Source organism: Triticum aestivum, chromosome 7D (genome assembly GCF_018294505.1).
Source record: "Triticum aestivum cultivar Chinese Spring chromosome 7D, IWGSC CS RefSeq v2.1, whole genome shotgun sequence".
Classification (NCBI taxonomy): domain Eukaryota; kingdom Viridiplantae; phylum Streptophyta; class Magnoliopsida; order Poales; family Poaceae; genus Triticum; species Triticum aestivum.
Window position 1 is genome coordinate 616,180,005 of NC_057814.1, and position 12,216 is coordinate 616,192,220.

General features: G+C 46.9%; 2 protein-coding genes across 2 annotated transcripts; both read left to right on the forward strand.

The window, feature by feature from the left end:
- Positions 1–241: 241 nt before the first annotated feature.
- On the forward strand, positions 242–2,347 carry LOC123169304 (desmethyl-deoxy-podophyllotoxin synthase). The gene is made up of 2 exons (XM_044587144.1): positions 242–1,165; positions 1,496–2,347. Exons 1-2 carry the CDS (start codon positions 242–244, stop codon positions 2,123–2,125), a joined length of 1,554 nt encoding a protein of 517 aa, XP_044443079.1. The 3' UTR covers positions 2,126–2,347.
- A 2,324-nt stretch (positions 2,348–4,671) lies between these two features.
- Positions 4,672–7,059, forward strand: LOC123167474 (desmethyl-deoxy-podophyllotoxin synthase). Its single transcript, XM_044585315.1, has 2 exons — positions 4,672–5,640; positions 6,357–7,059. The coding sequence occupies exons 1-2, from the start codon at positions 4,678–4,680 to the stop codon at positions 6,987–6,989; spliced, it is 1,596 nt and encodes a 531-aa protein (XP_044441250.1). The 5' UTR covers positions 4,672–4,677; the 3' UTR covers positions 6,990–7,059.
- The last annotated feature ends 5,157 nt before the right edge of the window (positions 7,060–12,216 follow it).

Consider the following 12,216-nt stretch of genomic DNA (forward strand, 5'->3'; position numbering starts at 1 on the left):
TGATTAAATTTATTTTGAAAAATATGAACATCTACAATACTAAAGAGATTCCATATATGAGAATTAGTGCCATGACGGGTGTAATTAATGATATTGATATGATGTTACAAATGTTGACATTTTTTAATATAAAGCTTTATGAAGTTTGACCATTACAAATCTTATATTCCTTTGTGTTGCACTCTCACTGCTATATATAATGTTCCGGTGGAGAGAAGAGGAGATGCACTCATCTCAAGCCATGGCGCAACAAGAACTAGATGTCACGTACTACTACAATTACCTCTTCATGGCCACCGTCCTGCTACTCCCCATCCTCCTCATGGCCATGTTCAGACCGCCGCGCAAGCACGACGGCGAGAACCTTCCCCCGGGGCCATGGCGGCTGCCGGTCATCGGCAGCATGCACCACCTCGTCGGCGCGCTCCCGCACCACGCCATGCGTGACCTCGCCCGCCGTTACAATGCTCCTCTCATGCTGCTCCGCCTAGGGGAGGTCGACGTCGTTGTGGCCTCGTCCGCCAGCACGGCGAAGGAGATCATGAAGACCCACGACGCAACATTTGCCACGCGGCCGCGGACCGCCACCCTCCGTGCCATCACGAGAGACGACCTCGGCATCTCCCTTGCACCACACGGCGAGCACTGGCGACGCCTCAAAAAGCTCTGTGTCACCGAGCTACTAAGCACGCGGCAAGTCCGATCCCTCCGGGGATGCCGCGAGGCCAATGCCGCCGCCCTAGTCTCCTCCATCGTCTCGTCGCTATCGTCCTCGTCGGAGCCCGTGAACGTCAGCTCCCTCCTCAGCACCCACGTCACCAACTTTGCGGTGCACGCCGTGGTGGGCAACCGGAACGGGGACCTCCGCGATGAGTTCCTGAAGGTCCTCGATGAGGGCGTCAAGCTGGCTGCCGGGTTCAGCCTTGCCGACCTGTTCCCATCGTCGCGCCTCGCACGTGTGTTTAGTGGCTCGACGCGTCGGCTGGAGGAGATAAGCCACGAGTTAAGCCAGGTCATAGACGGCATCATCGAGGACCATCGCACGAGGAGGTCGGCCGGTGCCGGCGACGAGGAAGAAGACCTCGTGGACGTGCTGCTGAGGGTCCAGAATGACGGTAGCCTCCACGTGCCTCTTGACGTTGGAAACATGCGTGCCGTGATTACCGTAAGATTGAAGTCCATGCTATATGATTGCATACATGCACTTACACTTCAGCACTCTCATCTGTGTGCCTCTCATGCATCTCTTTTAATTATATAGATTGTACTGGAGTAGTTCTGAACTCCATACCTTTGGTTTTGATAGCCTATAGAATTTGCATGCATCGGTATGTTATACCCAAAAGCTTAAGCTGATGGGCAAGAGGTGCAATGCCTGTGAATTGGGGCCTGGGGCCAGCCCCAAAAAGCCGTTTACATGCATGGAGATGTTTTTGTTCTTCAACACATGCATCTTTCGACCAAAAACTCTCAAGTTAAGTTCTTTCCTTGTTAGGATATGTTTTCGGGGGGAAGCGAGACCTCGGCGACGACACTCGAGTGGGCGATGGCGGAGCTCATGCGAAGCCCGGTGGCACTACGAAGGGTGCAGGCAGAGGTGCGTGGTGCTCTCATGGGAGAGAGTTGCGTCGGTGAGGATGCGCTGAAGGAGCTGCACTATCTGCATCTAGTAATCAAAGAGACACTTCGACTACACCCGGTGGTGCCACTCCTCCCCCGGGAGTGCCAGGGACCCTGTCGCATCCTCGGCTACGACGTGCCGAAGGGAGCCATGGTGTTTGTCAACGTATGGGCGATCGGGCGGGATTCTGCGAGCTGGGGCACCGATGCGGAGGAGTTCAGGCCGGAGAGGTTCGAGGAGGCTGCTGACGCGGCGGTGGACTTCAGGGGAACGAACTTTGAGCTCGTGCCATTCGGTGCTGGCCGGAGGATGTGCCCTGGGATCACGTTTGGGCTGGCGGTCTTGGAGCTCATGCTAGCGAGCCTGTTGTTCCATTTCGATTGGGAGCTCCCTGGAGGAGGCGCCGGTCGGCTGGACATGGTGGAGGAGCTCGGGATGACGGCGAGGAGGAAGGGCGACCTGTTGCTGCATGCCTCCGTTCGTGTGCCTGCTCCTAATCCATGAATATTCAAACACGGCAATATCTTATAGCCTTTGTTGTCTTTGTAGCTAAATAAAATGAATCAGAGAAAAGAGTACTTAATGTTTTATTATGCAATCCAGGGTCTAAGTTGTTTGTTTAGTGTCTGTGTGTGTTTCACTGTTGTATTATCAGAGCACCATTGTCAGTATTGTCTATCACAGGAACTCGATGCACTCCGGTGCTTTGTCATGTTATCTAAGGTGTATTGTAACGGGAATGAGAAGTCCTTCAAAAAATGAAAAACAATTTCAGTTGAACACAATAAGGACTTTTAGATTTTGATTTTTATTCCCATGGAGTTCTCCTCCTGCATTGGTGACAGGCAACAACTAATCAAGCAAAGCAGGCATTTCTGAGGCGGCTCCTAGGATTGGAGCGTGTTGGTGATGGGTGCTGACTGCTCGGCATGATTATTAGTGAAGACGTGAGGCCACGCCGCGCCCCGCACACACCTCATTCACGTCCTTCATGGGTCGATGGCCCAATACTAAATGGTCAGACGTTGCCATACGAATCACACATTATTTGATTGAATATCCCGTAGATTGTCACTGGTCATGTTCTCTTCTTTATAGCAACTTTTCCCAGCTTATTCCTTGAATATTTTTACCGACAATCCCTCTTAAGTTAGAGCCAATCAGCCATGTACGTTCTGTAATTTAAATATTTTGGCCTCCGCCTATACCATCCACGAATATTTTTCCCCCCACGGCCAAGCTTAAATTAGAGCCAATCAACCATATATGTTCCACACCTCACCTTGTTTATCATAATTATTTTCTTTCCTTCAAAGGGGTTTGTTGATTGTCTACCCACAGACATATATAAATTGGTGAGATTCGGTGTAGGTGGGACTATTGATTAATAAGTGAATCATGTCAAGTGTAAAACAACGAGGTGGGACACGTATAAATTGTTGAGATCTTGGCAAAAATCGCTGTCCACGTGTCAGTTGCTCGTGCGTCTTACTTTGCTGAGTACGTCCGTGTCAGGTCTTGGCAAAGACGACGTCTCGGAACTCTTTGGGCACCACGTGACGCGCTTCGGGCCCTCCGAGTTCACCGGGTCCCTCTAGATGACTCTTGGCAAAGTGGTCTGCCACGTGGCTGCATCCGACTTTTGCCGAGTATACCACTTGGGGATTGACGAAAGGTTTGCCGAGCCCCCAATGCACAACTCTCGGCGAAGTGGTCTTTGCCTAAAAGGTTCAAGCCGAGTACTCTTAGTCGAGAACTACACTCCTGCCGAGTAGGAAACGACTTTCGCCGAGTTTTCCTGGCACTCGGGAAACTCGGAAATTCCAGTAGTGTATGTGTGCAAATATGTAGTTGAAATGTACGATGTAAACTAAAATTAGAAAGTAGGCAATTGTTTTTACTCCAGGGGATACATTAGAAACGACACTTCTTTTTGTCAAAAAAAGAAGATACTTCTTTGGAGGAGTAAATGTACTCCTCTAAAGGATACTCGGCCATTTACCCCTCTAAATTATGTGGGGGCACTTACATATGCTCTAGGATGGTTTTGGACCAAAGTGTATTCAAATTACCAAAGAGTACAAGTTTCGCGACCAGTTCGTTGCCCTTTGAAGTTTATATGTACCAAAATGCTCCCACCGTGCATGTTCGTACCTCTATAATTATATATCCTCCCAAATTCATCAACTAATTTCTTGTAGCTCTTTATGACAATCAACGTACATTTCCTGTAGTACCATTATTATGGGTAGGCTTGCTCAACTACTCCAATAATGGAGGCGCGGAATGCTGTTAATGAAAACTTAGGTGAAAAGGTACAAGCCGCACCTTTCACGTACTCCCTCTGTAAAGAAATATAAAAGCGTTTAGAAGGTGAAAAGGTACAAACCGCACCTTCTACGTACTCCCTTTGTAAAGAAATATAAAAGCGCTTAGAAGGTGAAAAGGTACAAGCCGCACCTTCTACGTACTCCCTCTGTAAAGAAATATAAAAGCGCTTAGAAGGTGAAAAGGTACAAGCCGCACCTTTCACGTACTCCCTCTGTAAAGAAATATAAAAGCGTTTAGATCAAAATTCTAAATGCTTTTATATTTTTTTACGGGGGAGTACTAATTAAACCGAAGTATCTCAGTTTTAACACGTGGTATGCCAATTAAGTACTATGAAGTTGTCATTGTGCTCAGTTAAGATCTTAGAGTTATATGTGATCTTGTTGGTTCTCAATTATTTGGTGAGTTATGTCCGTAACTATATATTGTTGCTCATATATGAATTTTGATTTTGCTAACCACATGTTCCATGTGGTGTTGGCACATATATATCCTGCCAAATTCATCAATTAATATTTTGTAGCTCATAATTGCAATATACGTACGTTTCATGTAGAACAATTATTATGGCTAGGCCTACTCAACTACTCCACTGGTGGTGCGGATTGCGGTTGTTACTTGAGAACCGAGCTATCAGTCGATTTATTTTTCAACCCGGTCTTTATTGACGTATATAATGTTCAACCGAACTAATTCCTAACTATACTAAGCATCTATTTTTTTCTATGCCGGGGTGCGGAGAAGAGAAGACGCACTCCCCGGCCATGTCACAACAAGATCAAGATGTCGTGTGCTACTACAATTACCTCTTCATGGCCACCCTCCTGCTACTCCCCTTCCTCCTCATCGCCATGTTCAAACCGCCGAGAAAGCACAGCGGCGAGAACCTTCCCCCGGGGCCATGGCGGCTGCCGGTCATCGGCAGCATTCACCACCTCATCGGCGCACTCCCGCACCACGCCATGCGTGACCTTGCCCGTCGGTACGACGCCCCGCTCATGTTGCTCCGCCTCGGGGAGCTCAACGTCGTCGTGGCCTCGTCCGCCATCGCGTCGAGGGAGATCATGAAGACCCACGACGCGGCATTCGCGACGCGGCCACGGACCGCCACCCTCCGCGCCATCACGACAGACGACCTCGCCATCTCCCTTGCGCCGCACGGCGAGCAGTGGCGCCGCCTCAAAAAGCTATGCGTCACCGAGGTACTCAACACGCGGCAAGTCCGGTCCCTCCGGGGATGCCGCGAGGCCAACGCCGCCGCCCTAGTCTCCTCCATCGTCTCGTCGCTATCGTCTTCGTCGGAGCCCGTGAACCTCAGCTCCCTCATCACCACCCACGTCACCAACTTGGCGGTGCACGCATTGGTCGGGGAGCGGAACGAGGACCTCCGCGCAGAGTTCCTGGAGTGCCTGGACGAGGGCATCAAGCTGGCCTCGGGGTTCAGCCTCGCTGACCTGTTCCCATCGTCGCGCCTTGCACGTGCGTTTAGTAGCTCAATTCGCCGGATGGAGGCGTTAAACAACCAGATAAGTCAGCTCATCGGCCGGATCATTGAGGAGCATCGCATGAGGAGGTCGGCTGGCGGCGGCGACGAGGAAGAAGACATCGTGGACGTGCTACTGAGGATTCAAAATGACGGTAGCCTCCACATGCCTCTCAACGCCAGAACAATCGGTTCCGTGATTATGGTAAGATCGAACTCGAGACTTCTTCGCTTTGGCTCTAGACTCTAGTATACCATGCACTTTATTACATGCGCCAGAAGTTCACCTAAAGAGCTCAAGTTTTTTTTTCTTGTGTTTGCGGGGAACATAATAGGAAAGGAGTGCAATGCACTTATCTTCATAGTCCTAAATTGTGAGGTATGCCATTTAGCGACAGCTCACGGGAAGCTAGGAAAAGCTATAGTGAAGCTATAATTAATGAAGCTAAGCCCCATTTAGCTTTTTTAATTAAAATATGAAAAAATTAACATAAAATGAGGCATCATATATGATATATCACATATAATTAATTTCAAACATGTTCAAGCATTCTAATTCAATAATAGATGTTTGCATCAGTGCATCATAGGAGTATTCTATATAAAATCAGAAGGAATAATAATAAATTTGAATAGCGCTGTAACGTGATTTCGAAAAGCCTAGAAAATAGTGGCCCAACCGAAGCTTAGTAGCCCTCAATTACTCAAAATTTAACGCTATAGTAGGTATAGCGAGCTATTAGCGTCATTTTTAATTTAGCGCTGGAAGTGCATAGTTTAGTGGGAGGCTGCTCCAAATGCCATAGCGACGCCATTGTGGGCTATTTAAAATATTTTGATACTTGAATGCATGCATCTCGATTGAAAAGAAATTATTTGAGCCAAAGCATCTCAACTAATTAAAGTTTTATTTTTTTGCAGGATATGTTTTCAGGAGGGAGCGAAACCTCGGTTACAACACTCCAATGGGTGATGGCAGAGCTCATGCGGAGTCCTGCGGCTCTGCGGAGGGTGCAGGCAGAGGTGCGCAGCGCTTTCGCCGAGCAGACCTGCATCAAGGAGGATTCCCTGCAGGAGCTGCGTTATTTGCATCTAGTAATCAGGGAGTCGCTTCGGCTACACCCGGTGCTGCCGCTGCTTCTCCCGCGGGAGTGCCAGGAAACGTGTCGTGTCCTTGGCTATGATGTGCCCGAGGGCGCCATGGTGCTCGTCAACGCATGGGCAATCGGGCGGGATATAGCAAGCTGGGGCGCTGATGCTGAGGAGTTCAGGCCAGAGAGGTTTGAGGAGGCTGGTGATGCAGCGGCGGATTTCAGGGGAACCAACTTCGAGCTCGTGCCATTCGGCGCCGGTAGGAGGATGTGTCCTGGGATCACGTTTGGGATTGCAGTCGTGCAGGTCATCCTAGCGAGCCTGTTGTTCCATTTCGATTGGGAGCTCCCTGGAGGAGGCGCCGATGGGCTAGACATGGCGGAGGAGCTCGGGATGACAGCCAGGAGGAAGAACGACCTGTGGCTGCATGCCACCGTTCATGTGCCTGCTCCTAATCCATGAATATTCAAACATGGCAATGTCTTATAGCCCTTTTGTCTTCACAGCTAAATAAAATGAGTCCGAGAAATAAGTACTTATGTTTCATTATGTAATCCGGGGTCTAAGTTTATTGTGTGTGTGTGTGTGTGTGTGTGTGTTGCTGTATTGTCAAATATTTTATATATATATATATATATATATATATATATATATATATATATATATATATATATATATATATATATCAATTGAGCTTTGGAAAACTTGAATGTTCAATATTGTGAAAACATGTTTTTTTTTAACGAAGAAAACTTTGGATCTATTCATCATCTGCCATGGCAGTACAAAGAACACCAGAAGTAACAAAAGTTACAACCATGTTCATAGATCTCTAGCAACGACTATAAGCACTGGAGCGAGCCAAAGGCGCGTCGCCATCATTGGCCCTCCATTAGATTCCCTAGCAACTTTTTATAGTAGACAGTCGGGGGAGTCGTCATGCTAAGGTCTCACATGACCAGTGTACAATAACAACAACTATCACAGATGAAGAGAAGTGTAGATTGGAGGGATCCAATCTATAGACACACAAACGAAGATTGTATCCAAACAGATCCACCGAAGACGAGCACCGACTGAATCCCACAAGACCCCCTGGAGACACACCCCCACCCGCCCTTCGGCCGTGCTAGACGCATTTCCTGGATGTGAGCTAGGTAGTGAGAACCTTATCCATCTTCTGTTGCCGCCGTCTCACCTTTCCGAGCAAGACATAAACCCTAAACGAACTGAAAAACATTTGAAAATAAATCAAGATCCCCCCGACAAGGACCATCAGATTTAAATTAATCAAATTCAAACTTTTTAAAAATAAAAATGATTTAAAAATAAAAAATAATAGAAAAAATATACCGACGGCCACCGTCAGGGCCGTCGAGCGGCATAGAAATGACGGCGTCAACCAGCCGTTAGCAACGCCGACGGCCTGGTTTCTGCTGACCGCTGCCATCGGCATACTTAATTATTTGCCGACAGCTACCGCCAGCATAGGTGCAACGCAGCCACTGGCCAGGCTTTCGCCGACGGCATTTCGTCAGCCATCTGCATATCTGCCGGTATTCCGTTAGCCCCGACTTAAAGCCGTCGGCATATTAGATTATTCCCGCAGTGACTTTACTGAGCAAGCTTTTGAGCCTGGTGGATGTGACTGCCTTAATTTACACATCACTCGATAGTCTTATTTGTTACTCCCCATGTGATGATCTCAAGTTATCTGTCAAGCATTCAATGAGAGTTTTGCACATGGGAGCAGTTTTGGGCACCCAAAAGATATGGTGTCCGCCTTGCCCGTGAGCATCAGCATGTGCGGATGTGCCCTGTTGTTGCATTTGGGCTGTACACATGCGGGCTCAGCTCGACAGCAATGCTGACCATGTCAGAGCACATTACAATGATGTAAAAGTCATTTGCTTGACCATTTAATGAGTTTTGTGTGGGATAGCAGATCTCCATATTGGTAGGGGCCGTCTAGCCCATGGCCACATCTAGGCTGTACAGCAACGCTGACCATGTCAGAGCACATTACAATGATGTAAAAGTCATTTGCTTCCATTCAATGAGTTTTGTGTGGGATATCAGATCTCCATATAGGTAGGAGCCACCTAGCCCGTGGCCACATCTAGGACATACACGTGTGGTTCGGTGCGTGGCGTTGGGGCCGATGGCCATGAGCATCGATCAAAAGCAGTAGATTCGTCCATGTTCCATTTATCCAAAGTTCCATACAAGGGTCTAAGTCCCGTAACTGTCCAGTGTTTTTGCTTGGGCTACCTTGTGAATAATGGCGACCTACAAAGTCAGAACATGCAGTAAGAGGACTGAAAAGAAAGAGAAATGCCCATATGGCATGTGTAGGGAACAGGACCTCCATACTGTTTGCCTTGTGAAAGCTTTGGTCGCTCTGTGTGCAATTTGATGGGAACATGAACTGGAGTTTCAATCACCACGGTAGACCTTACTTTTATTAATAACTATCTTGGCGATTTGGCTCTGATCCCCTAAAAGAAGAATGTATCACCGGAACATGGTTGGGTCAAGATCAGCGTGGATGTAGTGATCGCGCGGAATGGCTAGAAGGGCTCCATATCGGTTGTATGTCATGATGTGACTGGACTCTATTGGGGGGCCTCGGCTGTTGCAATGAATGATATGATTGATCCTGAGATATTAGAGGCGGTGGCTTGCAATGAAGCTCTTTGCCTGTCGTTGGATCTTAATGTTCACAATATTCAGGTGTCGACCGATTGCATTGCTATGGGTAAACACATTGTGGGGAAATATTTGAGGCCAAGTGAGGCTATCATCGATGGAATAAAGATGAAGTTGAGCCTCTCTTTTTTCGGCCACAGTGATACATGAGAAGCATGATCGGAACGTTGAAGCACGTATGCTGGCAAAAGTCTTTCGCTCATAGAAACTCCTGATCTCTACTCCTAAAGGGGAAGTCTGCGGTCGTGATGGTCGGTTTGGTGTCATTTGGTTTTGTTTGTTTGTTCGCCCTCCGCCTGCCATCGATCGAAGCAAGCATCATCCGATTGATTTCTTTCCAAACCCATCGCTGGAAGAACTTTCCCTCCAACCCTCCTCCTGTTTTAACAAGTACAAAAACATCAGAAACCTACGCATGCATGATTCTCGGGATCCTCTGCTCACTACCACGAACTATCCTCTCAGCGCCGCCACCCTCTCACATCTAATCCCTCTCTCGATCTGGAGACGCCGCCAACAGTCCCATCTCCCAGTGCCGCCACCCTCCCCCTCCCCCTCTCACTCTCAGCTGTTCCCTCACCTCCCAAGGTGACTCAGCAGCAGGCGGGGCGGTCGATTTGCAGTGGGGCGGCGTGAGAGCGGCGACCTACCGGAGGTACGCAGGATAGCTGCTACGACGACTGCTGCGGCGGCTAGCAGTTGAGGCAGTGGTACGGTGTCCACTCCCCCCTTTGCATATTTTCTGACAGAGTATAGAGGAGATTCAGATGGGATTGATCACCAGATTTGTTTCCTGTGTGTGCAATGTTTGATTGTGTAGTACTTGGATCCATGATTGTAGGCCATGTAATCATATGATATGCATCTCTATGTCTATTTCTGCAAATAAGCGTTGGTTCATCCGGTTAAAGCCTTATCCTAATTTGACAAATTTTCTGATCAACTCGTATATGGAATGAATGCAAACAGATTTCTTGCCCAATTTCATCCTGTGCAATACTACAGAACGGTTTGTGAGATCATTAAAAGGAACACATCACTCTTCTCAGAGATCAGACGCTTCTATTGGGAAGCCTTACTTCTACAGTGGAGTTATATAAAATGAACTCTAATGGAAAAATAATAGCATCATGGACTAATGAGCAACTCTGGAAAAGTTAGATTTAAAGTTATAGCATCATGGACTAATGAGGAACTTTGGAAAAGTTAGATTTAAAGTTATTTGGATAGCTGCGATGTTCCTATATATGTTAGTACAGTTTGCAAGATATTACATCATTGTGTCTACTTCATGATGTTTTCCTTTTAACTCGGCCAAAAATGTGTTACAGTGTTTACCTAGCAACATGCTATCCACCGGAGACCTTAACCTCTACGGTTGCATGCTCTCATTATCTTTGTCGCATTTGACCATCACTACTGGAGCCACTGTTTTGTTGCACTTGCTCCAGTGTCCATCATTGTTCAGGCTGTAGGTATGGGCCGATGCATGAAAGAGATCGGATCATATTTGATTATCTAAACCAAAAAAATTGGCAATGCGATGTGTTGTGTAAAAATCTCAGATCGGATCGGGTTGTTTTTGTTGCAATGGCCGTCATTGTTAAGCTTTTGGACGATTTGGTATGTGCACTTGACATGTATGGCTGCTTGCTTTTAGATGTGTTGGATGAACTTGCTAGCTTATGATATTGTAGTTGAAATTTGTGTTCTGTTGATGTCATATATATTGTTATGTTGTTTGTCTTGGAAATACAAATGAGATGCTGCCAAATTTTTGAATTTTATGTTGTTCCATTTTCACTTTCTGTGCAGAGTTGACATCATAATTTGGTTTAAATTTCACATCTTTTATTCGCCGTAGGTTACCTTTTGTTTGCTGTAGGGTGCGGCCTCCCCCAGGCTTTGCCTCCTCTGTTCGCCAGCCGGCGCCCCCGCGTCTCCGCAAGTGAAAGTGGCCGCCGGCTGCGGGACCGACAAGGTGTCATTTCGATCCGTAGTGCTTCTCGTGGTATCCCCCTATCCCATGCCTCCTTCTGCAGCTCACAAGCCGACAAGGGGTGGCGCTGGTCATGGCCTAGTAGGATAGGATAAGTTCTTCCTTGTTCTTTTGTGTTTGAATGAGATTTGGTAGTTCTCCATTTTATAGGCATGTGTTGATCTTGGTCTTGTTCTGTATGCAGGGTACTCGGTGTTTCACGATTTGTACTGCAGATTTTCAGAATATTAAGGGCATATCTTGGCTTGGAATGTTGTTGGTTCGACGAACATCATGGAACGTGGCAGATGATTGCTCCTCTTCTCTTTCCCTCTGCTAAAAATCAGTTCCAATTGTCGTACAAGTTCTCCGATTTGGCTTACTGGATTGGAATTTTGCCGCTTGTTTGTTACTGTTTGGCCTACATCTAGAGGTAAATGTTTTTTATGAGATTAGGACCTTGCCGTTGACTACTTGGACAACATATGCAATGCTGAATTCAGTGAGATATCGTGATTCGATTTCACTATCTATGCAGAGTTGAGATCGTAATTTGGTTAAATTTTTGCATCTTTTATAGACATAGATTGATAACATTTAATGATATAATTGGATGTATAATGATTAGAAAAAGACAGACCACATGTTTTATGGATCTAAACTGATACTTGCTCATGCCCTTGTGATGAGAAATGCGTGGTTCATTTATTCAAGTGTCTCAATTTTTCTCATGTAGTAAAAGCAAGAGACATTTAACCTGACAGCCAAAAGATTGACCCAACTCCTCAAACAGTGTAATCCCTTGATGCAGTTACTTTGGTGCACACAATGAATACTCATTCTTCTCATCTTTGTGTTTTGTTTTATTTTGACAAATGGTATTGATGTGTTGTGACAACTTTGTGACACATGAATATGTATATCCATCCAATTGTTGTTCCTCTTCATGCCCGCAGGTCGCGCCGTCAGGAGTTCCGGGATCCAGGTGCGTGTCTCCACATC